Genomic DNA, 26913 nt, shown 5'->3' with positions numbered 1-26913 from the left:
ACATCAGGGCTGACGAGACATATCTCAAGAATCTGGAGGAAAATTTAGAGGCCCCATTTAACATCCGGAATCCCAAGAATAAATATCCCACACTGGGCAGCAGTTCCTCTGTAAACCCGATATTGAAGAGAGAAACCAAAAGATCTATTTCCTAGGTGGAATTTACCAGAAAATCACAAAAGTGAATCCATACATTTCCTTCATTATACGAGGCCAAGATCAAGATGTGTATTTCTAGTTGGTAAATCCTTAGTAGCAGGGCACAAGTCCTAAAAAAAAGAAGTGGGGGGACGCTGTCACCGGGAGTGACGTCACGACAGGAAGTACCGTCACAAAAGGTGCCGAGCTCCTCGTCCTAAAGAGGCCAAAGAGTGAAGTCCAGCTGTTTGGCAGGTGGGACAGCGTCCCCCCGGTAAAATAAGTGGGGGGACACCGTCCACCCGCGTGGTACCCCGACTCGAGCCCTGCTTAGTAGTAGAAATGAAAAATGTCGAGGAAGTCCCGCCAGAATACTTTCGGGTCCTGAATTGAAAGATTTCTTACAGTGGAGCCTGAATCCGTCGTCACGCGCGGTCAATCCTCAGCCTGATGTCGACCAGAGGTGAAAGGTCACACTCTTCTTACAGGCTCATATATGTCTTCCTGACTCAGAGAAACAATGCTCCTGGACACTGTGCCAGAGGCTGAAGTTTGGGACTATGTCATTAACGTCTTAAAAACAAATAATCTCCCCAGCCTTCAAATGGGATGGGACCACCTTGAGGTTGGAGGCCAGGACATCAGCTGCTATTTTTGCCCTGCATCCTCCAGTCTCTAAATAACCCCCTTCATCTTAGTTTGTATTTTGAGGATTGCTCTGATTTGTGCAGAGGAGAGTCACTGTCTTTTGTTAGTCATTGAATGACATTATCACTTGACATTCTCTTGGCGTTGACAGATGCAGCAATACTTAATTGCCTGTTCAGGTTATTCATTCTGAGAGTGACAGGAGCCCCCGACTGCTTTGCAAAGTTCTGTGCTGCATATTGGTGCACTGCATGCCTGTACTTGTGACAAATGACTGTGTTGTGAATCATGGCTTCAGCAGAGCGCCCAGTCTGCTGGTGATGCCGACAGGGCGATTTCCGGGAGTTTGAATTTACATTCATGCTTCGAGTGACACATTATTAATCAATAGATGCTTTTCTTTGCTCCATGTCACATCCGCATGGGCAATGGAAGTCGTGAAGAAAGCACCTATTACTCATGTATGTGCTGATCAGTTTTTTTTAATTTATAAGTTTGACTTTCCAGACCCTGGGGGAGTAAGATTTCTCTTAGGATTCTTGACAATCTAGGGCATGTCAGAGAAGAGTGCACATGCTGAGCCTGCAAGGGAGAGCCGAGCAAGCAGTGCCTGGCTGGGGAGGAGAGACAGAAATGTCTGCGAGCAGCAGAATTGCATGGCCATTTTGCTGCCTGCCCTCGAGCTGTATTTTAATGAGAGTTTGCTCAGTAGATGCTCAGGCAGGAACAAGATCATTAAAGAATCCCATCTAGAAAAACCCTTCTTAGGATGTGTCAAGTTGGTGCTAATAGAGCACCGGCTCAGTGCCAGGCTGCATTAGGAGAGTTTGCAGACTATATAAACTTGTCGAAGCAGCAAGGCGACTAAGATGGGAAAACTAAAGGAAAAGGCAAGTGTAAGCATATTAGTGCCCACACAGTCATTCGCTCCCGCCCCACTTCCCACACATCCAGCCCCAAATGATACACTGGACACATAATTATGGGAAAGAACTGCTGCAAGTTTATTTTCATACAACAAACGTATGACGTTTAGGTGGGTCATCTTACGGGCGATCCAAAGCAGGCAGCCCCTCGCTGCCCCGCCTGCCTCAAGAGCCAGCCAGCATGGTGAGTAGATTCTCTGACGGTGCAGCACATTGCCGATCCTCTGTCAATACTCCCGCCCCTCCTGTCAGGGCGGAGCGGTGTGGCACACCCCCGGTCGGTTCAGGCCCCCCGACCGCCCGAAGGACTAACGGGGCGCCGTCGCGGTTTCCCGGAACCTCCTGCGGCTCCAGGTCCTTGGCTCAGGCACCCTTACTGTGCCAGGCAGAGGTACCCTTACTGTACCAGTCTGCCGCAGAGGTACCCTTACTGTACCTGTCTGCGCCAGATTGCCCTGTAACCCAGCCTGCAACACAAACACAACGTTAAAACATTCCATTACTTCGCGCTGCTTATCGAGCTGCTGGGTAAGAGGAAGGGTGGGTGCAGCGCTCGATCTAGCGGGCAGCAGGAAAAGAGGCCAAACCAGGGGCCGTTGGGGCTTAAATATAAGGTACGCCCCCCCCCTCTGGCAGATAAGCCCTCCCCTGGCTGCGAACTTAGCGATCGCGGGAGGAGGGGCAAGGAGCCATGCATGCCTCCCCTCAACGCCCCCCGATCCCGGTGGGGAACTATGCCGAATGGCCACTAAGGGGCTGCCTCGCCGATGTCCCCCTGCGTAGGACGCGGGCAGCGGCATAGTGCCCACACCGTCATTCGCTCCCGCCCCACTTACCACACATCCAGCCCCAAATGATACACTGGACACATAATTATGGGAAAGAACTGCTGCAGGTTTATTTTCATAAAACAAACCTATGACGTTTAGGTGGGTCATCTTACGGGCGATCCAAAGCAGGCAGCCCCTCGCTGTCCCGCCTGCCTCAAGAGCCAGCCAGTACGGTGAGTAGATTCTCTGACGGTGCAGCACATTGCCGATCCTCTGTCAATACTTCCGCCCCCCCTGTCAGGGCAGAGCGGTGTGGCACACCCCTGGTCGGTTCAGGCCCCCCGACCGCCCGAAGGACTAACGGGGCGCCGTCGCGTTTTCCCGGAACCTCCTGCGGCTCCGGGTCCTTGGCTCAGACACCCTTACTGTGCCAGGCAGAGGTACCCTTACTGTACCAGTCTGCCGCAGAGGTACCCTTACTGTACCCGTCTGCCTCCAGATTGCCCTGTAACTCCGCCACAGGTCTGGAGGAGGCCACCGTCGATGACAGAGCCCCCCACCTCCTTAGTTACTTACATGCTGCAGCTGCTAGTGCCTCTTGCACGTCCAGTAGGAACATATCCATTCCCACATTTGACAAGTGTACCCCATCTTTATCATAGTACCCTTCCGTTTTGTCTTGTATTAAGGCGTGCCTAATGAAACCAAGGCCTCTCCTTTCCATGAACTTCTGCATGGATATGTTGACCCTCCTACGAGAATGCTCTACTGCTGACGGGGATCTCGCCCCCTTCCATTCCCTGCGAGGGACAATCTCGGACCACCATAATTCGCCCGCTGCCAACCTGTTGCTAATCGCTACCATGTCCTTCTGCATGGCCTGAATCAGTGCCCTCCTCCCCATGGTCACTAAGTCGTTCCCCCCTTGGTGAATGATGAGGTCATTGGGTGGGGCCCCCGTAAAGCAAGGTGGTGATCCAGCTTGAGCCTAAGGTTGCCCCATCTCATTCCTGGGTGGCCCAACCATACAAACTGCGTCTGTGCGAAAACCCGGGTCCAATCCTTGGATGCTGCCCACTGTTCCAACCTGGCAACATAAGAATGTCCTATCACCCACATGCATCAGCCTGCTGGAAAAAAAGACAAATCACCGTTCAAACAAAAGGGGGGAGGACGCCGTTATAGTTAACACACGTAGTTTAATGGTTTACACTGCACACAATTAACTGCAAAGACGTGCTGGTCGGCCTCTTACATGAATTAGCAAACATGAATTAGCAACGTTGAGCTGATTAGCCTCTGGCATGACTTAAAAACACATCTCTTAGGGAACATTAGGTCTACAATTGCCCTTCGCAGCTTGGGTTCTAGGGGCGAATGTATCGCTGGAAGCAAGTCGAGCTCCATCGTCCTACCCTCTTGACCCCTTCTGCACCCATCCCTGCCTTGAATGCAGCCGTAGCCGCTCCAATCCTGAAAGAGTGGCTCGAAAATCTCTTCCCCTTTCCTGAAAGACCGGCTTTGGCCAACACTGCCCCCATGATGCGCTCCAGCTGAAACCTGGTCAATGGCGCCCCATCTGCATGGATGAGGAAATGCCCCGCTAGGAGCGGTCTGATCTTCAAATAGTCCCTGACCGTGGCGACAGGGCAGTATCTGGGGTCCCCTAAAGCCTGAAGCACTATGGTTGTGCCCCGCCCCTCCTGGTCTGTCTTGTATCTGCGAATGCGGAGTACTAGGAAGCCGGGTTACCCACGTCTAAAAAATTTCTACTATTGGAACCTCAAACAATGCGCAATAAACCAGACACAAGTATACATTAAACAACTACACACATTTTTTTATGTTTTATTTAGTTGATAAGCAGAAAAAAATCAAAAATCGAAATCTTTATTTTTATGAGAGATAAGAGCGTTTCAAAATACACTTACATTTCTAAAAGATAGAAGTGATATGCTGGACTTAGAAGAATACCAACTTATCCTTTACCCTCTAATTTCAATGGCGTGACATTTACATCGCCTTTTAAATGTACAATTTTCAGTTTTGCTTTTTTATTTTATATACTAATCAATCTGCCAATATAAAAAAATATTTAAGTAGGCCGCAAAACCCTGAGCCAGTGTTGAGGCCCCTAGGTTTCCATGGACCACAGGTTAATAGCATCTGTCTTAAGGCTTATGTCAAAGGCACAGTGGTCCTCCTGCAAGTTAAGAGTAAGATGTCCCATTAAAAAAAGCTCTGCACCATTACGATGCATCATAAAACTGTTTTTGGCAAAGCATGGACCACTATCAGACTTGGAGAAGCTGATCTTTAGACCCAACTTGTAAAGTAATATTATGGGAGCTGTTAGTCAAAATATCAGAGCATAAATATTGGATCCTAAATATTGTTTATAAAAATGTTCATTCATTGTAGATTTTTATTATTATTAGCTCCCGGCAATATTTTTGTAACCAGTATTTAGGACTCAATATTTATGTTTTTTGGTCATTTATTCTGTTATCATAGTGTTATGGGTGTGGCTTAAAATGAGGGACTAAAGTCTGACTACATTTTTAAAACCACAAAATGGCTAGATCTCAGAAAATGCTCAGCACAAGAGTAGAGCAAATTGGCATCATAAGTTGATAGATAGACCACACCGTTCTTCTATGTATCTTAACGTGCGAATGTATTCACCAACTTGATCTGTGGGGGTCTATGTTAATTATCAACACACATGTTCATTCCTTTTTGTGAAAGGTAATGTGACCCCCCCCCCCCCCCCCCCTTAAGCTTTTACTTCTAGTATCCGAGAGCATGATTTAAGAGAACATGTTTTGGTGAGAGGCTGAATTAGGAACCTCTCACCTCATCTTTAGATATTGCTTGGCTGTTACACTTCAAGGAGATGGAATTGGCTGGTCCATCAAAGGGCAATATTCCCTGCAAAATGCAAGCCATAACCTGGCTACTACCACCCAAATTCAAACATTTTTGCGCGATTTAATTCATTTCTGAAACCCCAAGGAAAGTTTAAGAACGAATGTTCCTATATTTGAGTCAGGCCTATAAGTTAGTTTTAGGGTATACCCTGCCAACTTAGGGCGAACAAAGCAAAACCAATTTTGTTCAGACTGGAATGTTCCCATGAGGCACAGGGTCAGACTGGGTCAGACTGATTTGCATATAGCCATATCTGAACTGGGGTGGTGGAGTGAGCTAAAGAATGATGATGGATTAAACCCAGATCAGTTGACTGGGGGTGAGTGCTTACAATGTTCAACACTCCTGACGAACTCCAACACGACCTCAAGTCGGCCTATAGGGCCTGTACTAGAGTGTACCACTGGGCCATCTGTTCCGCTAGGGCGGCCTTTTACTCTCGGGAGATAAAAAACAGTTTGAACCCCACAAAAGTTATCTTTAGGGTCTGTAAGGACCTTACAAGTAAACAAAATCAATCTACCACTCTGGCAGCCTCCCTAGAGCATTGTGAGGACTTGGCGTCATTTTTTATTGAAAGAGTCGAGGCCATTTATAGGTCATTCTCCCAGCTTACCATCGAGGAGAATAACATCGTACCTAGGGCCTCTAAACCACTGCTGACTATTCCCAGTCCTACTCTAGAGGAGTTTAAAACCTTGACAACGAAGGTTAAATCCGGTTCACCTGATGACCCCATGAGACCCATCCAGTTCCAGGAACTTGCTGAGTGCTGCTATCCGGTCATGCACATTCTTATTGAGCTATCCTTTAACACCGGCTGTGTGCCTAGTGCTTGGAAGCAGGCTACCATCATTCCCATCCTTAAAAAACCGGCCCTTGATCCCACTAAATCGGAACATTACCGGCCTATTTCCCTGCTTCCTTGGCTAGCAAAATTAGCAGAATCTCATGCCAATCGCATCCTGTCACTTCATCTGCAGGAAGCGAAGATACTGGATAACTCGCAGAATGGGTTTCGTGCGGGTCACAGTACCAAAACGGCCCTTCTAGCGGTGGTGGAAAACATCAGGAAAATGTTGGACCAAGGTCAAACGGCGGCACTGATCCTATTGGATCTCAGTGCCGCATTTGACACGGTGTCCCATCAGATCCTCCTACACCGCCTTGAGGAGGCCGGTGTTGGAGAGAGAGCGCTCGAGTGGTTTCGATCTTTCCTCACTGATCGAACTTTTAAAGTGTCCACTCCCCCTTTTGTTTCTGCTCCCCGCCCGATCTCGCAGGGTGTCCCGCAGGGATCAGCCCTAAGCCCTACCTTATTTAATTTATATGTTCAAGCGTTGGCAGAGGTTGCCCATAGTTTTGGTCTCTCCATGGTGTCATACGCCGATGACACGCAGCTGGCGATGGCACTTAATGGGGAGTCCAACATGGATGCTGCCTCTTTTCAGTCCGCGTTAAAAGCTGTGGCGGGCTGGATGGCGAACAATCGCCTCCAACTGAATGCCTCAAAAAGCGAGGTTATTATTTTTGGTAGGGAGAGCGAGCTTTGGGGCGATCAGTGGTGGCCATCTGAACTGGGCCCTGTTCCCACTCCAGTGGCTGAAGTCAGGAACCTTGGGGTGTGGTTGTATGATAAACTTTCATTCACCACCCACACTAAACGGGTTGCCGGTACTTGTTTCGGCGCCCTGCGGTGTCTGCGACCCATTTTTAAGTTTTTCGATGCTGACACGAGACAGATTATTGTCCAGGCTACGGTCCTGGCTAGACTTGATTACGCCAGCTCCCTGTTCCTGGGCGCTAATCAAGCAGAATTAGTTCGCCTGCAACGGGTGCAAAATGCGGCCGCCAGGATGTTGGTTGGCCTTCCGAAGTTTGTTTCTGTACGCCGTACTATCCAAGATCTTCACTGGTTGCCCGTTGGGCAAAGAATTACATTTAAAACTCTTTGTATAACTTTTAAAATCTTGAAGCTAGCCTCTCCCCCTATTCTTTCACAAACAATTTGTCACTATGTGCCTTCCAGAGCCCTTCGATCCTCAGGGACAAACCTTGCTGTAGTGCCACGTTTCAAAAAAGCAAGGATAGGCGGACGTTCTTTCTCTGTGATGGCGGCAGCTCTTTGGAACTCCCTGCCTGCCCCTCTTCGTTCCATCCCTGATCTGCTTCCCTTCAGAAAGGCCTTGAAGACCTTCTTATTTTCCACTGTTTAGTCCGTTGTTCTGGTTTCATTAATTTCTGTGTTGTGTTTTTTACCATCTCCTAAGCGCCGGGACGCCTCTTGGCTGCGGCATCTGTGCGCTTTATAAAATAAAATAACATAACATAACATAACTCCGTCCATCATCCCCTTTGGTTTTGCTTTGTTCGCCCTAATTTGGCAGGGTATACCCAGACGTGGGTCCCTTGCTCACTTTGCCACTGGATTCAAGATAGCCTGGCTGATGAGGGTTGTGAGCCCGAAACCGGTCCCAGGATCATTGTTTCCGGTCCAGGGAAGACATGGATTGGCAGTTCGGGCTGGACTGTTCCCATGATGCACAGGGTCAGACTGATTTGCATATAGCCATGTCTGAACTGGGGTGGCGGAGTGAGCTAACGAATGATCGTGGATTAAACCCAGATCAGTTGACTGGGGGTGAGTGCTTGCAATGTTCAACACTCCGTCCATCATCCCCTTTGGTTATGCTTAATAAAGTGCCTGAGTACAGTTACGGGCAAACCCGGAAGAGTCCCTCCTGGGATTGGCTGCCTTTGATGATATTTTCCTTCTCTCAACCAGTGGCGGCTCCTCCGCTAAGGAGAAGCGTGGCTCAATGGTTAGAGCGGCACACCCTGATGCAGAGGTCTGGCATGGGACCAGGTTTCAATTCCCGCCTCAGCGGCTCTTGGACTCAATCTTCCCGGACCTGATAATTCTCGCCTCGGTGCCTATTCTAATCATGGGCCCCACTCCGTGACTCTGGGCAATAGCTTGCTTAATCTCCACAAGGGCCCCAGCAGCGCATGGATGCCTGGCTTCACAAGGCGGGCCAGGGCTGCTCTGTTGCCAGAGCAGGGGAAGAGTGGTTTTCATTCCCCAACTGCGCATGAATGTTTGGCTAGCCGTCTCGGGCCAGCCAAACTTTCATGTGCAATTAGCATGTTCTCCTCCCAGGCTGCATTACAGACTGGATAGAGAACATGCCCAGGCCCCAAGTCCCCGTCTGAGAGACGAACCAAGTCATTCAGACCAATCACAACACTGCTTTGCAACGCGGTGATTGGCTCATGGGAGCCTGGGTGCTTCCTGGGTGCTTCCTGTTTCGGCTGGAGGGACGAGTATTAGAAATACGGTGAGGAGGATGTGGCGAGGAGGATGCTGGGAGGAGGTAAGTTTAATTTAATTTTTTATTTAAGACCCCACCACCCACCCTCTCTGTGAACCCCAATCCATGCCAGCACCTCTGGTATTATTACACATGTATAAAAGGGCTTTCTACTACAATGTAATATCTTGCAGTTAGAATTCCTTCATTCTGCCTGTGCAAGTTGAACTTAAATGTGCAAATGGCTTTGTATGTCATCTCTTGTTAGTTTTCCACAGCAATGTTGCAAGCAGATCTTTGCTTAGCCCATTAAAACACAAAGGGCCTGATTCACAAACTGCATTTTGAAGTATGAAAAATAGTACTATGGTAGTACTACTTAATCACTATAATATGCAGTTACAAACTTATGGATGGTAATCTCCACTTCCACTTCTGCTACATTTTCTATGAGGACATCTCTACACATATAGGTTTACTACTTAGTAAATGCGGGAGTGTTTCTGCAGTGATTGATGGTAAAATAGGAATTAGCCACCAACAAATAGGAGAGGTTAATGATGGGATAAGCAAAGGCTTAGGGAGCAGTTAGGGAGGGGCATACAAAAAACTGATGAATGTGAATTCATGGAAAAAAACAAAAACTGAGAAACAACATTGAAGGAAAATAAATCAAGGAAAATCAAATTTAAGAAAATAACTTAATGAAGTACAAATAAAAAGAACATTAAAGGAAACATTTCACAGAAAGGATAATTTTAAGGAAAAAAACAAAATTACATTAAGCATGGGTGGAGTTTAGGACTAGTGAGGAGTTTTGGGGTATAGGGATCAGTAATGTTTCAGGATGATCAGGGGTTTTTAGGAGTCAGGAATGGGTTGAGTTCAGGCAAATACATGTTTTTAAGTGTTCAGGGATGGATGGAGTTTAGGGATGGTGAAGTTGTTTGGAGGGTTAAGAATGGTTGGACTGTGGGGGTGTTGGGGAGTTGTAGGGTTTATGGATGGGCAGAGTTTAGGGTTGTGAGGGGTTTTAAGGGTTCATGGATGGGTGGAGTATAGATAGAAGGGGATTTTGGGGCCCAGGGATCGAAACAGTATTATAGGTGTGGTGAGGGTTTTTTAGGGGTAATGGAAGGGTGATTTTTAAGGGCGTTAAGGGTTTTTAGGGGTCAGGGATGGATAGATATTGGGTGTGGTGAGGAGTTTTTAGAGGCAACACTAGCGGTGTATGGCCCCCGACAACCCTCAGCAGTTAAGGGGACTTCATCCTCCAACCAGTAGTGTGCCAGAAGGACCCTTTGCAGAGTGGTTGAGAAAGGGGGTGAGGCCTTCAATAACAAATCAGCAATCATGCTGGTGGGCACTTACTTGTGGCAACAATAGGGGTTCTTAGCACCCAACGACCCTCAGCAGCCAGGGGGACTTCATATCCCAACCAGTAGTGTGCCAGATGGCCCCTTTGTAGAGTGGTTGAGAAAGGGGGCGGGCCTCCAATGATGTTTCAGTAATCCCGCTGTGGGGCACTTACTTGCGGCAACAATAGGGGTTCTTGGCCCCAATGACCCTCAGTAGTGAAGGGGACTTCATACCCCAACCAGTAGTGCTCCAGGATGCTCCTTTGAGTGGTTGAGAAACAGGGTTGGCCTACGACTCTGTCTCAGCAATCCCACTGTGGGCAGGGTCAGATTGGTAAAGTAGGCACTCTGGTGAAGGGTGATGGACTGAGTTGCAACTGTTGACCGCTTTTTTGTCTAGCTTGCTGAGCTTTTTCTGTGCTGTTCAGATGTCGCCATAGGCCCAGTGGGGACCTTAGCGGCCTTTCTGGATCCAGATGGGCCTCTATTAGCTCCCTTTTGTCAATGGGGCAGAGGTGTCATTCCCAGTCCCACGCTGGGATGGCCCATGAATGTATGCAGATCAAGCAGGGGGCTGACTTATATTCAGGTGTGGTTCACAATTGTGAACTAATTCATGCACAAAGAGTCTTTGCAAGATTTGCCTTTTTTTATCTCAGCAAAGTTAACAAAACAGGCCTCTTTTAGAGAACTCCCCTTCCCCCTTTCATAATACTTAAAACATGGCAGCAGTGTTTTGCGAAATCGCACAATCCGCAAATGTGGACCATTTTGTTTTGGGTGCCCGGACCTATTTTTGATCCCAATCCAAACCTGGCTGTGGGGGACTTACTTGTCGCAACAATGGGGGTTCTTGGCCCCCAACAATCCTCAGCAGCCAAGGGGACTTCATCCCTCAAACAGTAGTGCACCAGGAGGCCCCTTCGCAGAGTGGTTGAGAAAGGGGGCAGGGCCCCCAACAGTGTCTAAGCAATTCCACTGTGGGAGACTTACTTGCAACAACAATAGGGGTTCTTGGCCCCCAATGATCCTCTGAAGCCAAGGGGACTTCATTAGGGGTGGCTGAGCAATACTCTGCCCTCTCAGAACTCAGCGAAATTTGGCAGAGTTTTTCGGCAACTCCACGGATTTCTGCAGAGTGAAACTTCGCTAGCACCACCCAGGCCTAGCTTTATGGTTCAGGGATGGTTGGAGTGAAGGAGGAGAAATAGCTTTTAGGGTTCAGGGTTGGGTAGAGTTTAGGTGGAGTGAGGAGATTTAAAGATTTTGGGATGGGTGGAGTTAGCTGTAGTAATGGCTTTCAGAGTTCAGAGATTACTGTAGTTTAGTTGTGGTGAGGGGCTTTTAAGGGACAAAGATTGATGGTGATTAGAGGTTGTGAGGGGTCAAGGATAGATGGTGTTCAGGGGTGCTGAGGGGCAGTGAATTAGAAGCATCCGATGTAATTGTTTGACATGGTAAAGGGCATAAATCTGAACTTATGTCCCTTTAAGTAAATACCTCAATCAAAACGGTTAGTGAAAGTGAGCTATGCAACCATTGTATTTACACTTTAAAAAATAAAGCATGCAAAAGGCAATTTTGAACAAAAAGACACTCTATGAATTGGTTTCTATAACATGGTAAAAAGCCACTCATTATGATTATTTCCATTAAACAGTTGAGGTGAAATAGCTTCTCAGTGATGGTATTATATGACATTGTTTTTCTATTACATCACATACTACCGACACAAACAATCACCCACAAAAGAGTAAGACCATTGCTATTCAGTCAATTCTAAAGTTACAACTGCCCTAGGGGTGACTAAACAGTAGTAAACGTACTCCAGCCCAACCTCGGAGTAAGTAACACAAGTGCATTCAAAGGTATTGCAAAATACTCCAGTAGAAAATAATTGAGGCAGGGACTAGATGTAACACCCCATATGAAATAATGTTACAATTATTAAACTGTTTAGACTTTTAAATTTATATTATATTATAATTGTAATTTATATCATATATATCTCTAAGAGCTAATGTGATTTAGCATTTTAGTTTGTTAGTTCTAGAGTACAAATTATTTTTAATACATTGTTAAGTGTAACGGCAACCCACAGGTACCCTGTCACTGCAGGACATATGCCTGACCATCCCGAGGGGAGAAACTACTGCCTGTAGATCTACATTTTCAGGAGATTCCTGAATGATAAATGGTCCTGAGTCAGTCAAATGTGTGTAGGTCTACTACTCCACAGTTTGGGACCCTGAATTGAATAGGCTCTGCCTCCGGTTCTTGATTTCCTGCACTTAGGAATCTTGGGTTTAGGCACAGAGGCTGAGCGGAGTAATCTGCCTGGTTGGTATGGACTAATCCTATCTGCCAAGGTGAGAGGTGCCTCTGGTAGACTGTATGTGCATCAAGTATACTTCTTTAAAAGAAATTCTCTTTTTCCCTGGCAGCCAGCAAGGAATCAAGGTCTGTAAAGGAGGAGGAGCTCCATTTCTGTCCAAGCGCCAGTTTGGCAGCTGTAGTTTGAATTTGTGAGAGGCATTTAATTTTATTTTTATTAGAATGCCTCTCATAAATTCAAGCTCAGGTGCGCCGATGATGCGGGAGTGCCACCTGGTCAGAAGAAGTGGAAAGATATTACGCAAAACTCTCATATGAGCTTAGCAGATATTGAATGTCTTCTTTGCAAGGTCTACTAATGAGATTGTGGAGTCTAGTTGTCCCCCCAGCTCTCATACCGAGTCCGTTAATACAGGAATTGACCTATCTCCTGTCGGCCCGAAATCATGTAGATGTGCTAACACCTGCCCTCTCCACCTGGCAGTGCATGGTCTCCGTCTTGCTAGCCTTAAACTGCAGTTAGTTGTTTTTAAGCCAATTAACTATTCTCATCATGCACTGATGAAAAAAGTTAAACTACCCCACAGAGCTTGGGTTGAATGAGGCTCTCAGCAGACATGTTGTCTGCATAATTAATGCATTTGATTCCCAACCCATAATTGAGTTTTATGAAAGGCTAGATGTATACATTAAACATGGTGGGACAAAGAGAAGAGCCCACAGGAATTCCCTGCTTTAGTGTGATGAAGCTGGAGAGAAAAGGAGGAAGTTGTACTGCCTGTTTGCGGTCAGATAGATAGAGCTGCGCCATTCCATGGATTTTTCTTCTATACCAGCTTCCTCTTGAGCAGGATGGAGTGATCCACACTATCAAATGCTAACCTTGGGCAATAAACTTTGCTCCCCTACAGGAGTTTGCGGAGATTTGTTAACTACGCATTCCATTAAAAACACGGAATTCAGTTAACAACTCAGTTCCTCCACGTAGCAGTCAGCTACTAAACTGCACCCACAAATGCTTTGATAAAGCAAATTTACATGTTAAAAAGCATATAACCAATTCACAAAAGTGAACTTTGAAAATGAAAAATATCAGGCAATGGGAGAGGTGATGATTTTGTTGTCCCCCTAACCTGGGGGACCCCATCTGCCTTGAACACAAAGAGAATATCATGCTGAAAGATTCAGTGGTGGCTCCATCCTTTTAATCACCCCAAGCACAGTTATGGGCAAAAATACAATCCCAACTAAAGGCCCTGCAAAGCATTATGGGACAAGATTAGCAGTGGGCAGTGAATATTATGGTATCCAATATCAAAAAATTCTATAAAGAGCTGCAGTTCAACTAGTCGTTACTAGGTGTCCCTCACGAATCCAATGCAAAAGCATTGAAATTATTACATCAAGCTGCAGTTCAACTAGTTGTTGCAAGGTCTACTGCGAGGAACAGACTGGTGCTATTGATGTCATTGTAGTTGTTGTGGTCCAGGTACAGTCGCAGTGGCAGTGGTATCATCAGAGGAAATGGAGAGCCTTTTGCTTCCTCCTGACGATCTGCGCCATGGCTCACCTGAGAAGACGAGCCTTGTCATCCTGTAGAGGTAAGGGGCATTGGGCCTCGATATAGGGTTTTAGACTGGGGATGTTTTTAGTTTTAAAAAGTGCCTGGGGGGGTTTAAGGGCTCAGGGCAGGGGTCGGTTATTTTTAAAAAAGGGCTCAGGGAGTGGGCGGGTCGTGCTGTGGTTCAGTCTTGGGGCTTGGGCAGGGATCGGATCAGGTACTTTTAAAAAGGACTTGGGGTCAAGTGGGGGAGGCACGCTGAGATGTACTTTTAGTGATCAGGGCTGGGGTTGAGTATTTTAACATGGGCTGGGATCTGGGGTTGGAGGAGGGGCAACAGGAACCAGGTTAAGGGAGGATGGGAGAGAAAACCTTTATCACGCATAGGGCTTTTACCATAGATGCCTTTACAACAAAAATTGTTGTAAAGGCATGCGTGGTAATAACAAAAAAGCGTGGAAAAGGTTATGGGTGTGTGGGGAGGAGGAGCAGCAGAACCCTTCCACCGCAAAACAAACCCAGACTTCCTGGTTGCCACCAAACACGAATCTGGAAGTGTGCAGCAGCGCTCTAGCATTCCACTGGCTGAAAGAGGAGGAGTTGCATCAACAAGCGGAAGAGAATGGAGCAGAGGCGAGGATAAGAGGCAGAGGCAGAGAACGGATGGTGACAGCGAGGAGAAAGCGGAGCACCTGGAGGAGGAGGACCGAAGAGCGGAGAGCGAGAGGAGAGCAGAGGAGGACCGAAGAGCGGAGAGCAAGAGGATAACGGAGGAGGACCAAAGAGCGGAGAGCGAGAGGAGAGCGGAGGAGGACCTAGGAGCAGAGAGTGGAGAGGTCGAAACGGAGAGACAACACGGGACGTCGCGGGACGTCGCCAGGACCGAAGACAAGCAGAGGGCGAGCCCAGACAGCGTTCTGTATACCACTTCCAGACCCGGTGGGCTGAAGGAGGGCGAAGACGCCACGTGTCCCTACGCTGCGGTCCGAGAGGCGGGCCGTAGCCCAAGGCAAGTGCTGTTGCAGGGGGAATTCTGGTGGGGTGTGTGGGGAGGTAGAACGTCAAAAGGAGGTGGGAGGTCGGGCACGTCCGGAGGTGAAAACCCGATAAAAAGCCTTGCACAATAAAAACCCCTTTTTTCCACACACCTTGGTGACGGTAGCACAGCTGCATTGAGACCAGCACAGTTTTTAATCCCCGGTTTTCTTTTCCCTACTGAGGCTCAAGGACCCCGTGAACACCAAGAGAAGCAAGACGGAGGCCTGATCAAACCTGGACGATTGGACAATACAGACAAGGCTAACTTAATCGCCTAAGATTTTGATCGTTGGTACTACCCAATAAAACAATCCCAAATGTTGAATTACCGTGGTCTTGTGCTCTGTACCCCACTACCCTCTGACAAATTTGGTGTCAGAAGTGGGATAGTACAGTGACGACATGTCACAGCAGCCCGTGCCTCTCCCAGTTGAAAATGTCATTACCCAGCTAGCAGAGGGTCAGAGACACCTTCAGATCGTTTTTGAACAGCAGACACAAACAGCCAAAACAGAGAGGGAGGCCCTACAAGATGCACTAAAGGAGCAGGCCACCCTCCTCACCACAAACCAACAGATATAGGGTACGGCCATTCTGCGCCTTACTGATGTTATAGCCAACACCCGAAGCCATCCCAACGTACCTAGTTCAGTGTTACAAAAATTCCAGGAAGAGGACGACCCAGATGCCTTTTTTACAAACTTTGAACGGGTCGCAACGACTGCTACCTGGCCCAGGGAAAGATGGAGCCAATATATAGCTCCCCTCCTTGCAGGCGAGTTACAGGCTGCATACCAGGCTGCAAATCCTGCAGGTAGAACACCCTACGATGACATAAAAAGGGCCATTCTCGAGAGACTTGGTTGCGATTAAGAGTATTATCGGGCCAAATTGAGAAAAGAACGGTGGAACCGGGGGGACAACCCCCGGGCCCTGTACTATCGGATTCGAGATCTAGGCACCCGGTGGCTGGCTCCCCACGAGACCTCCATAGAGGACCTGAATGCTAAGGTCTTTTTATAGCAGTTTCTGGATGCCTTACCACCTACCACTCACTCCTGGATCAAGCAACATCCCAACATTAACCCTACTGTAGCGGTGGACTTGGCCTGTGCTAATCACAGGGCACCCAAATTCCGTACTGGCCTAACTAAAACCCCTGTCCCCAAGGCAAAGGACATTGCCAGTATAAGAGAGAAGTACTTCTCAATGGAAGAAAACAACAGGCCTTATTGGACACGGGTTGTCATGTGTCCATAGTTGACAAAACCTTAGTGAGCCCTCAGCAAATACAAAATAATGAGACAGTGTACGTAAACTGTGTTCACGGTAACACCATAGGGTATCCGGTAGCGGAAGTGTTACTGGATGTATCTAACGACCCTCACTTGCGCAGAGTAGGCGTAATTCCCTCTCTGCCAGACGCTATCATTATAAGGACGGATCACCCCGGTTCGATTACTATATCGACGAAGCCAAGAAAGACACAACAAACTGGTGGAGGGAAGCCCCGTTTGGAGACAGTGAAGTAGAAGGGATAGTAGGGAAAGACCGTAAAAGTAAAAATGAAAAACGAAGAGCCAAAACCTTGTTTTCTCTGGCAACAACATGTTTTTCCTGTGACCCTTGCAGACGTGGTGGGACCTGCCCCTAGCTTCCGGTCAGCCCAGATGGACGACAATACATTACTCCATGCTTAAGAACAAGTACAAGAACAGGACAACGATAAGGTCGGACCCTATTTTTTTGTACAATGAGGATTGTTGTATAGAGCTACAAAAAGGGGTGAGACACTAACGACCCAGCTCTTAGTAACCCTGTCCTTTCGTAGCATTGGTTTGGAACTAGCCCATAATTATCCAGGGGGAGGACATTATGGAAAAGAACAGACCCTCCCGTATTTGCTAAATAAGTTCTATTGGCCCAGTGTTTATAAAGATGTTGCCAAGTATTGTGCGGCATGTACCCGGCGCCAATACTCCAATCCCGCTGGAATGGAGTCCCCCTTATACCCTCTTCCCATCATCGACGTGCCACTTAAACGTGTGGGCATGGACCTAGTGGGGCACCTTACTCCCTCAGCAAGAGGCCATAAATATTTGTTAGTGGTTGTCGACTATCCCAGCAGATATCCTGAAGCGTTTCCCCTGTCCTCCATGACTACTCCTGTGATAGCCAGAGCCATGATCACTTTGTTCTCACAAGTAGGGTTTCCTGAGGAAATCCTCACTGATCAGGGGACCCCTTTATGTCCCGCTTGATAGCCCAAATATATGAGATCCTGGGTATTAGGCAAATATGGACTTCTGTCTATCATCCCCAAACAGATGGCCTTGTGGAGCGATAAAATAAGACCATAAAGAACATGCTCCGCAAGGTCATCTCAGACACAGGAAGGAACTGGGATCAGCAACTACCCCTCATAATGTTTGCCATAAGAACCTACGAGCAAAAGTCCACAGGATATTCCCCCTTTGAAATTCTTTTCGGCAGAAGACCCCAAACCTTGCTGGATATGGCAGCAGAACAGTGGGAGGAGGAAGAGGAGGAGGGTAAACCACTTCCCCAATATGCAGCCAACTTAAAAAATTCAATTTCTCACATATGGGGTATGGTCCATGACCATATGGAAACGGCCCAAACAGCTCAAAAACGTCTTTATGACCGTAACTGTCAGATTAGAACTTTCCAGCCCGGAGACAAAGTTCTCTTACTCCTTCCCTCCTCTGACAATAAGCTATTGTCCAAATGGCAAGGACCCTACATTATAGAAAAAAAGATATCCCCTTTCACATATAGCGTACTCCAACCCATGCATCCAGGGGGAAAACAAATATATCACGTAAACCATCTTAAAAAATGGGTAGAACCCCCTGAATCTAAGGGAGAGGGTCAGTCTTTTTTTCTGGTTAATACGCAGAAACTCTTGAGCATTCCTGTGATCCCCAACTGAGACATCACCACCAGAGGAAGCCCCCCTAGGAGAGGTGATAAACCCAACCCAACGAGCCCAATTAAAGGCCACCCTCGTTTCCTGGACTCTTCATCTACCCCTGGATTGACTTCGATAGCACAACACGATACCGTGGTTTTGAATAACACCATTATCAAGCAGAAACCATATCGCATACCTGAGGCCTGGAGAAAGGCAGTAGAAAAAGAGGTATCCGCCATGTTGCAGGCTAACATTATAGAACCCTTTACTAGCAACTGGTGCTCACCCATAGTGATCGTGCCAAAACCCGACGGAAGCCTACGCTTCTGTATTGACTTTAGACACGTTAATAATGTTACCAAGTTTGACTCTTACCCGATGCCACGGGTCGATGAGTTACTAGAGAAATTAGAGGCTGCCACCTACATGACAACCCTAGACCTTACGAAAGGTTATTGGCAGATCCCCTTATCACCGCAGGCAAAAGAAATAACGGCCTTTTCAACCCCCTCCGGCCTCTACCATTTCTGTGTATTATTCTCTGGCCTACACGGCGCCCGGTTACATTTCAGAGGCTCATGGACCACCTCCTCCAACCACACCGAGACTATGCAGCTGCGTATCTTGACGACATTATAGTATTTAGCACAACCTGGGAGGACCACTTAAAACAGCTCTTTGAGGTATTCTCAGCAATCCAGAACGCCGGGCTGAGAATCAATCCAAGAAAATCACTGTTGGCAACTGATTCCATACATTACTTGGGATATACTATTCAGGGTGGCCATATAAAACCACAGATGAGTAAAATAGAGGCAGTAAAGGCGATTCCTAGTCCTAAAACAAAAAAAGAGGTCAGATCCTTCCTGGGGTTTATCGGCTATTACGGGCCCCTTACCGACCTTCTAGCCAATACCCAACCTACCCGTATTAAAACATGGGGTCAGAGGCACGAAGAGAGTTTTCAAAACCTTAAAGCTGTGATCTGTTCAACCCCCATCTAACGTTGTCGAAACTTTCAAAAACACTTCGTGCTACAGACCGATGCTTCAGGAATTGGCCTAGGTACTGTCCCTCAACAACCCAACCCTAATGGAGAACTGATACCAATTCTATTCATAAGTAGAAAACTGTTTCCCAGAGAACTAAATTACTCCACAATTGAAAAAGAATGCCTGGCCATCAAATGGGCAGTCAAAGCCCTGCAGTACTACCTTCTAGGGCGTTCATTTACTTTGTTGACAAACCATGCCCCCCTAACCTGGCTAGCATGAAACAAGGACACCAACCAGCGCATCCTTTGATGGTTCATGTCCTTGCAACCTTTTTCGTTTCAGACACTGCATGTTCCCGGTTCCAAACAGATCTGCGCTGACTATTTATTCCGGCATCCCTACCCCGAGTGGCCACCCCGTCCGTTCTTAACGGGGGAGATGTGTGGGGAGGAGGAGCAGGAGAAGCCTTCCACCGCGGAACAAACCCAGACTTCCTGGTTGCCACCAAACACGAATCCGGAAGTGTGCGGCAGCATTCTAGCATTCAACGGGCTGAAAGGTGAGGAGTCATGTCAACAAGCGGAAGAGAATGGAGCAGAGGCGAGGATAAGAGGCAGAGGCAGAGAACGGACGGTGTGCGGTGACAGCGAGGAGAAAGCGGAGCACCTGGAGGAGGAGGACCAAAGAGCGGAGAGCGAGAGGAGAGCGAGAGGAGAGCGGAGGAGGACCAAAGAGCGGAGAGCGAGAGGGGAGCGGAGGAGGACCGAAGAGCAGAGAGTGAGTGGAGAGCGGAGGAGGACCGAGGAGCAGAGAGTGGGGAGGTCAAAGCGGAGAGAGAAGACGCGGGATGGAGCGGGACGTCGCCAGGACCGAAGACAAGCAGAGGGCGAGCCCAGACAGCGTTCTGTATACCGCTTTCAGACCCGGTGGGCTGAAGGAGGGAGAAGACGCCACGGGTCCCTACGCTGCGGTCCGATAGGCGGGCCGTAGCCCAAGGCAAGTGCCGTTGCAGGGGGCATTCTGGTGGGGTGTGTGGGGAGGTGGGAGGTAGAACGTCAAAGGGAGGTGGGAGGTCGGGCACGTCGGGAGGTGAAAAGAAAACCCGATAAAAAGCCTTGCACAATAAAAAACCCTTTTTTCCACACACCTTGGTGACGGTAGCACAGCTGCATTGAGACCAGCATAGTTATTAATCCCCGGTTTTCTTTTCCCTTCTGAGGCTCAAAGACCCCCGGAACACCAAGAGAAGCAAGATGGAGGCCTGATCAAACCTGGATGATTGGACAATACAGGACAAGGCTAACTTAATCGCCTAAGACTTTGATTTTGATCGTTGGTACTACCCAATAAAACAATCCCAAAGGTTGAATTACCGTGGTCTCGTGCTCTGTACCCCACTACCCTCTGACAGGGTGGTACAGGTATTTGCGTTGTAACGCATGCGTGGTAAAGGCATGCGTTGCAACGGAATGTGCTGTACCATCATACAACCCTAAATTTGGACATGTAAGTCTACATTAGGAAATTTGTGAATAGCCAAAAATAGTACATTTACTGCAAAGAGTACAAATACACTTGCAGATTTACTCATGTATAAACTAATCTTTGTAATTAGGCCCCTAGAACCTTAAGAATTCTATCTCACTACTATTTTGGAAAGGCACAAACTTACACTTACTTTCATTAAATTTTTAGAAGTTTGCTAACAGGAAAGCCATTATCATACCAACTAAAATTCTTCAAACCGAAGTAACATATTTCAAAACTTAAACAATAAATTAAAGATATTAAATTAGCCGCAAAAAAAGTCAGATGCTTCCATTAAGCAATAGCCTCTTATTTTATTTGTTGTTTACCAGTTAACAGTTATTCCAGATGCACAACGTTTCGCGCTCTAAATATCACATTTGATATAGCAACTATATGGCCACCAAGGAGTTATCCATTTCAAAGCCCCGTTTGATCATGAAACACAGGTATCGTGAATGTATTGATTAAATGTTCAAACCACAATAAAAAAAATCAAGAAGAGAACTCCTCCCTCATACACTGAGACTGAAATCTTTTATCGAAGATATTTTAACATATCATTGGCCTGTTAGAAATATTAATCATACTTACTGTTGAGATGAAGGGCACTGTGTTGATCATTTCCAAGATGAATGAGATGCGAAATATTTGCTCCCAAATGTTACCCTAAAGAGAGAAGATAGAAAGAGGGTCACAGTTAGACTTTTGATGCAGTTTTAGTCATAGACATAGGAATATAAATGTAGCATCTCTTTGGCTCTTCGTGGCTTTTGTATCATTAAACAATGGGTGATATTTCTCAAAGGCTTTCTTTGCCAATTTTGATAACAAACCTTAATAAACTTAAATATGCCCTCATATGGAACCCAAACTATCTTCGCCAATGATGCGTAAATGGCAAAGATACGTCATCAACATGGACTCAGTGTCCAGTTCGTTGGCGCAGTTCACTTAACACTTGTACTTACTACATCTCAGACTGAGATTGAGCAATTTGCCCAAGTCCAACTCTTCACAGATACCATAAAATAGCCCTCTTCTACAGGGTTAATCCATTCTTCTTTATCCTTGATTTGTAAAACCAAAAACCCTACCAGGCTCTAATCGCAAAAGCAATGAAAATGTTTTAATACCGACCATGCGTACGGTTGTCCATAACTATCCAGCTCAAATTGAAGTCAAAGAAAATGCAATGAATGTGAATGAATTAGCCTCTGGCAGGTAAACCACAGGCTAGATGAAATACACAAAGGGTGTTCCCCAACAATTGTGTTAGGTTTAATAGTATAAGATGTTGACCCTTGAAAGCTAAGTCAGAGAAAACAATAAAAGGTCGAATAATTAAATAGATATAGTCAACTCTGAGAAAACTCTTACATTATACCATCCTTCATACAATAATGGTGGCAGACTTTTTGAAGAATAAAATCAAATGTGATCTCTATAAATATGGAAGGCATTAATCTGAAAGTGTCCCAGTATGGAACTACACGAAACTACCTATAATGTGATGTGGATTAAATTCCATGAAATGTAACTGACTGACACCATGCACACATAAACAAAACGCGTGAAGCATATGCTGTGTCTATAAGAGCATTACTTCAAACATAAATAATAGGCACAGCTGGAGAAGTCGTTTAAATACTAGGATGCTCTTAAGGAGCTGTATAGGATCGGGAGCGGAAATAATGCACTCAGTGGTGATTACTGGGTGTAATATTCCCACTCTGCTTTTTTTCCCTTGGATTGACGCATATGATGCAAAATATTTGTTTTCTACACCAACCTCTTCCCTCTTTCTCTGTTTCCCTAAATGAAAATGTCCTTACAGAAAACATCAGATGAGCAATGTTCCCAGGATAACTCGTAATCCCATTTTGTAAATATAAATCTCGCTGTTTTCTAGATTATTTGCAGTCCCAATTTGCGCATAAAATTCTACTATTTGCCCACTGATCAGAAATCTCTCTGGACACATAATTGTTCTACAGGGGTTCTTGTTATATAAGGTACGGGGTAAATTCTTCAAGAATAGCACACAAAACCTAAGAACTATTGAAATTCATCCGTTATGGTTAGCAAAGGAAGCCATACCTCATGCGCTGTTCATGACCTTATGCATGACATCACAAATACCACCTTGAATAACATTATTGATAACATCTCAAATTAATTAATTGATGACATTAATAATGATGTCCTATATGACATCAACAATAACATTATCAATGGTAGGGTCTCTCTCAAGAAAGAAGGGCAATGCTTCAAAACAATTGCATATTTTATCTTCAGTTAATTTTTTCTGGCATGTACAACATAATATGTGGTAAATAAAGGCAAAATACTTTCAATGTCCTTGTATTAGGCATGCTGTTTAGACATATTGTTGATGTAGATGACAAGGGGGACTGCTTGCTGCCCTGTCTGGGTGGTGAACAGCCTTTACAACGATACTTTTACAACGCACTACCATTACGACGCAACCATTACAACGCAAACCATAACAACGCATTGCGCTGGGGGTCGCTCTAGGATAGGGAATAGATTTAATTTACTATCCAACAACTTCCCTACTATCCACGGGGACTGGAGTTGGAATAGTAAATTAAACTATTCACTATGCAGCACCCCTAAACGCTATGCGTTGTAACAGCATGCGTCGTAAAAACTGCGTTGTAACGGCATGCGTGGTAAAAGCATGCGTTGTAACGTCATACATCCGTCTGGGTCCTATGTAAAGGGCAAAGCTTTCAGGTTCTTGCTGAATTCTTTAACATAGCTGGAAGCCCTAATGTGAAGGGGAAGTGCTCTCCAGACTTTAGGACAAGAAGGCACAGCGGGCGGCTCTGGCTTTTAAGATGTGGGGGACAGTAGTGAGTAGGATGTTTTCTGAGTTGAGGTGTCTGGTGGGGGTGAGGAAATTGATGTGGTTGTTCATCTAGGTGGGGCCTAAATTGTGTAGTACTTTGATGCATGAATAATTTCACATGTGAATGCTTGGTTTTTGGGAGCCAATGGAGGCCCCTGAGGTGTGGGGAGATATGGGTGCATGTGGGGCGATTGAGAGCGAGTCTAACTGCTGTATTATGAATGTTCTTGAGTCACTTGGTAAGGCAGCGCCGAGTCCGATGTAGAGTGCATTTCTGAGTCTAGCTTTCTAGCAATAAGTGCTTGGGTGATTGTTCGTTAGGTGTCGAGAGGAAGGCCCCCTGAAGATTTTCCATAGGATCTTGCAGACATGGAAGCAGAAGGAGGTGAATAACTTGACTTGCTGGCCATCCGTATTTTGTTGCCAACCACAATTCCCAGGTCCTTGGCTTGGCTGTAAGGGTTTAGAGTGAGGGAAAGTTCTGGCGGCCACCAGGCTGAGGACCAAAGAGTCGGATCTTTCTTGAAGAGTACTACCTCCGACTCGTCTGAGTTGAGTCTGCAGCAGCTGTACTTCATCCAGAGGGTGACTTCAGATATGAAAATGATGAACTTTGCTTGGGTGTTGGTGCCAGCCTCGGAGAGGGAGAGAATGAGTTGTGCATCAGCGTGTGAGATGATGTTGATTCTGAAGGTTCCCACAATGTTGCGAGTGGTGGCTCTAGATATTGAAAGAGGTGGGGCTGGGTGATCATCCCCAGAAAACTCCTCAGACAAGCTCGGTGAGTTCACAAGTGTAGGGAGAAAAGCTGACTTTCTATGTGCATCCTGGGAGGAAGGTTCTGATTCACTGAAGGGCTGTTCCACACATTTCTGACTGGTGGAATTATATGAGGTTCGAGTCAGAGACAGTATCAAAGGCCACGGAGAGATCAAGGATGATAAGGAACGTGGTGTACCTTGGTCCTCCCTGGTCCGGATGTCACCAACTGCGGACATGAGGGTGGTTTCAATTCTATTCCTTAGTGTGAAACTTGTTTGGGATGGGCCAGGAGATGTCTGTGGTCCATTTGTGATTTGCTAAATTGTTGCTGATTAATTTCTCCAAGGCTTTTGCTGGGTAGGGAGCAGTGAGATGGGTGTGTGTAGTTGGCTGATGGGAAAGGGTCTGCAGAGGGTTGCTTCAGTAGAAGCAAGATGGTGGCATGTTTCCAGCTGTCCAGGAAAATAGCTGTGATAAAGGAGCCGTTGAGATGATTGTGGTGCAGATGGGCTCTAGCTGTCTTGTAATAGAGAAGCACAGTCAAGAGTTCAATGGGGCTTCCAAGTGGATGGAACTCCTGACAGTGGCAGTGTCCGCATGGGTGATGGTAGTCCAACAGGTCCGGATGGTTCCTGGAAACGTGCCCTCATCTCTGAGCAGTCTTGCTGGGGTGGAAGGGTTTGGTTGGGGGTGTGAAGTTGTCATAGATAGTGCTAATCTTCTTGTGGGAGAATGGGCGAGCTGCGAACAGAGCTCCAGAGAGGGGGTGAGGGCAGTGGAGCTGGTGCAGGCATTGTGAATTCATATACGATGGAGAAGAGTTTGTTTGTGTTATTGCAGCTATCTATCCATTATATTAGGGCACAGATTATTTATTTCATGGTGTTACACTGTCAGCTTCAAATTCATACATCACATGAAAGTTAATGTTTGCTCATACATTTTATGGGAAATACTGGTCTTCAATATACATTATAACACAAAGTCAGCAATATTGTCCCAGTTGTGGTTGCATGTTATTATTGACACAAATTGTTTTTCATTGCTATTACATTTAAATTTGACCACATTTAATACATCAGACTTACGTGGTTTACTAAGCAATATAGAGATTGTTTTAAATCCATTTTCTTTTTTTGAGAAAATTAAAAAAGACATTTTTCAAAAATGTACGGCTATCTTGTCTTCCAAAATCCAAAATGGAGAAGCTGTCTCTGGAGGGTTAGATCTGGCTAAGGAAACCCTCCGGTGTTGCTAAGTTTCCATAACACTCACTTTCCAACCCCTCCACTAATCTAATTACTGGGGCTCCTGTCTGGCTGGGGATTGTAGGTTGTGGAGGTGAGCCTGCGCTGCTCTAAATAGGGCTGGGTGATGAACTCTGTTCTGCCGGCAGAGTTTTTGGAGTTTCCCAACTCCATGCTCTGCTTGGAACACGGAGTTTGACAATAATTCTGCAACTGCCGGCGGAGTGGAGTTTTAACGTTGTGCTGCTACTACACTCAGCTCACCCCCTGCGCGTCTCATTTGCCAGAGTTAGCACTCTAGTGGATTTTTGGAGTTCTGTTTTGACTTTCAGAGAACTGAACTGTAACTCAACTGACCCACGGCTTGACAAATACACTTCCAGGTCGGCAGGTCATGCGAAGGACAACGGCGCTGATGACGTGCTACAAAACAGACTGCTACTGTGCCCACCCACAGTGTTCACCGAGCTGCACCCCATGCCTCTCTGCACGGGATCTGGGCCCAAAAATCTTTGTTTAGCCCTTTCACCCCTCCTATTGTACACCACAATGCTCACTTGCAAGTGCAGCCCTACCGCGCTAGTTCCAATAAAGGTGACAAAACATGTGTTGGCTAAGGCTGAAAGAGATTCATTGCAGCGTGCGCAATGTAATTTTTTTGTATTTATTTATTTCTTTACTTACCTCTGTACAGAGTAAAGTGGATTGGCATAGAGCTTATTGACATAGAGCATAGTGGTTTAGAGTGCAGTGTTGCAGAGTGGCGTAGAGTACAGTGGTTTAGAGTGGAGTTGTGCAGAGAAGATTGGTGTGGCCTAGATTGGAGTGCTGCAGAGTGCTGTGGCATAGAGTGAAGTGGTCCAGAGTTTAGTGTTGTGGAATAGTGTAAAGTGAAGGGCTGCAGAGTAGAGTGAAGTGGAGTAGTGCATAGTAGAATGGAGTGGCATAGAGTGGAGTATCCATGGTATAGTAGCACACTTCCATTACAGACAACACATTTCAATTGAAATGACCATTACATGACCATTATATTTGCACCGACATAAAACTATAGAGTTCACAAACGAAAATGTGTGGCAATTGCTTCACCTAGTGCAACGACTTGATTGATCATATTAAAGCATTTTATATTCCTAACTCTAATATATTCTGAAATCCTTAGTTCAATTAAATGTTGTTGTGTGCTAGGAAAAAACTCCTGCCCCCAGTATCCAGCAAGACTTCACTTTGAAGTCAGAGAACGGAAAGTAAACAAGCGCCCTCAGAAGACAGTACCTAACATTTGACCTTGGTCTTTGAATATAGAGCAAGTGTGACAAGATAAGAGCAAGATTTAAATCCCTGTTTACAGAAAGGAAGTTTGTGAAAGACTACAGTAAGCATGGTTTACGTAACAGGATATTTGAACTGAACCATGGAGAACCTAAAGCAAATAAAGCCAGCAAATAGAAAGCCAGAAAATGTGAGTTACAAACCACAAAGCCAATGGTAATCAACGGGAAGAGGGATTTCTAGGTCAACTTTCTGAAACTCCCTAAGATGTCTTTTAGCAAACCA

General features: G+C 46.3%; 1 protein-coding gene across 1 annotated transcript in view; it reads right to left on the bottom strand.

The window, feature by feature from the left end:
* Nucleotides 1-26913, bottom strand: part of KCNT1 (potassium sodium-activated channel subfamily T member 1) — a 739470-nt gene that overhangs the window by 400624 nt on the left and 311933 nt on the right. The window contains exon 8 of the mRNA XM_078640347.1: nucleotides 21067-21141. Coding sequence (XP_078496473.1) covers nucleotides 21067-21141 — 75 coding nt within the window. The remainder of the gene's footprint in view (nucleotides 1-21066; nucleotides 21142-26913) is intronic.

This window comes from Lissotriton helveticus, chromosome 5_1 (assembly GCF_964261635.1).
Source record: "Lissotriton helveticus chromosome 5_1, aLisHel1.1, whole genome shotgun sequence".
In the NCBI taxonomy this organism is placed as follows: Eukaryota; Metazoa; Chordata; class Amphibia; order Caudata; family Salamandridae; genus Lissotriton; species Lissotriton helveticus.
The sequence above is the reverse complement of the archived record's forward strand: the minus strand, read 5'-3'. Positions and strand labels throughout refer to the sequence as shown.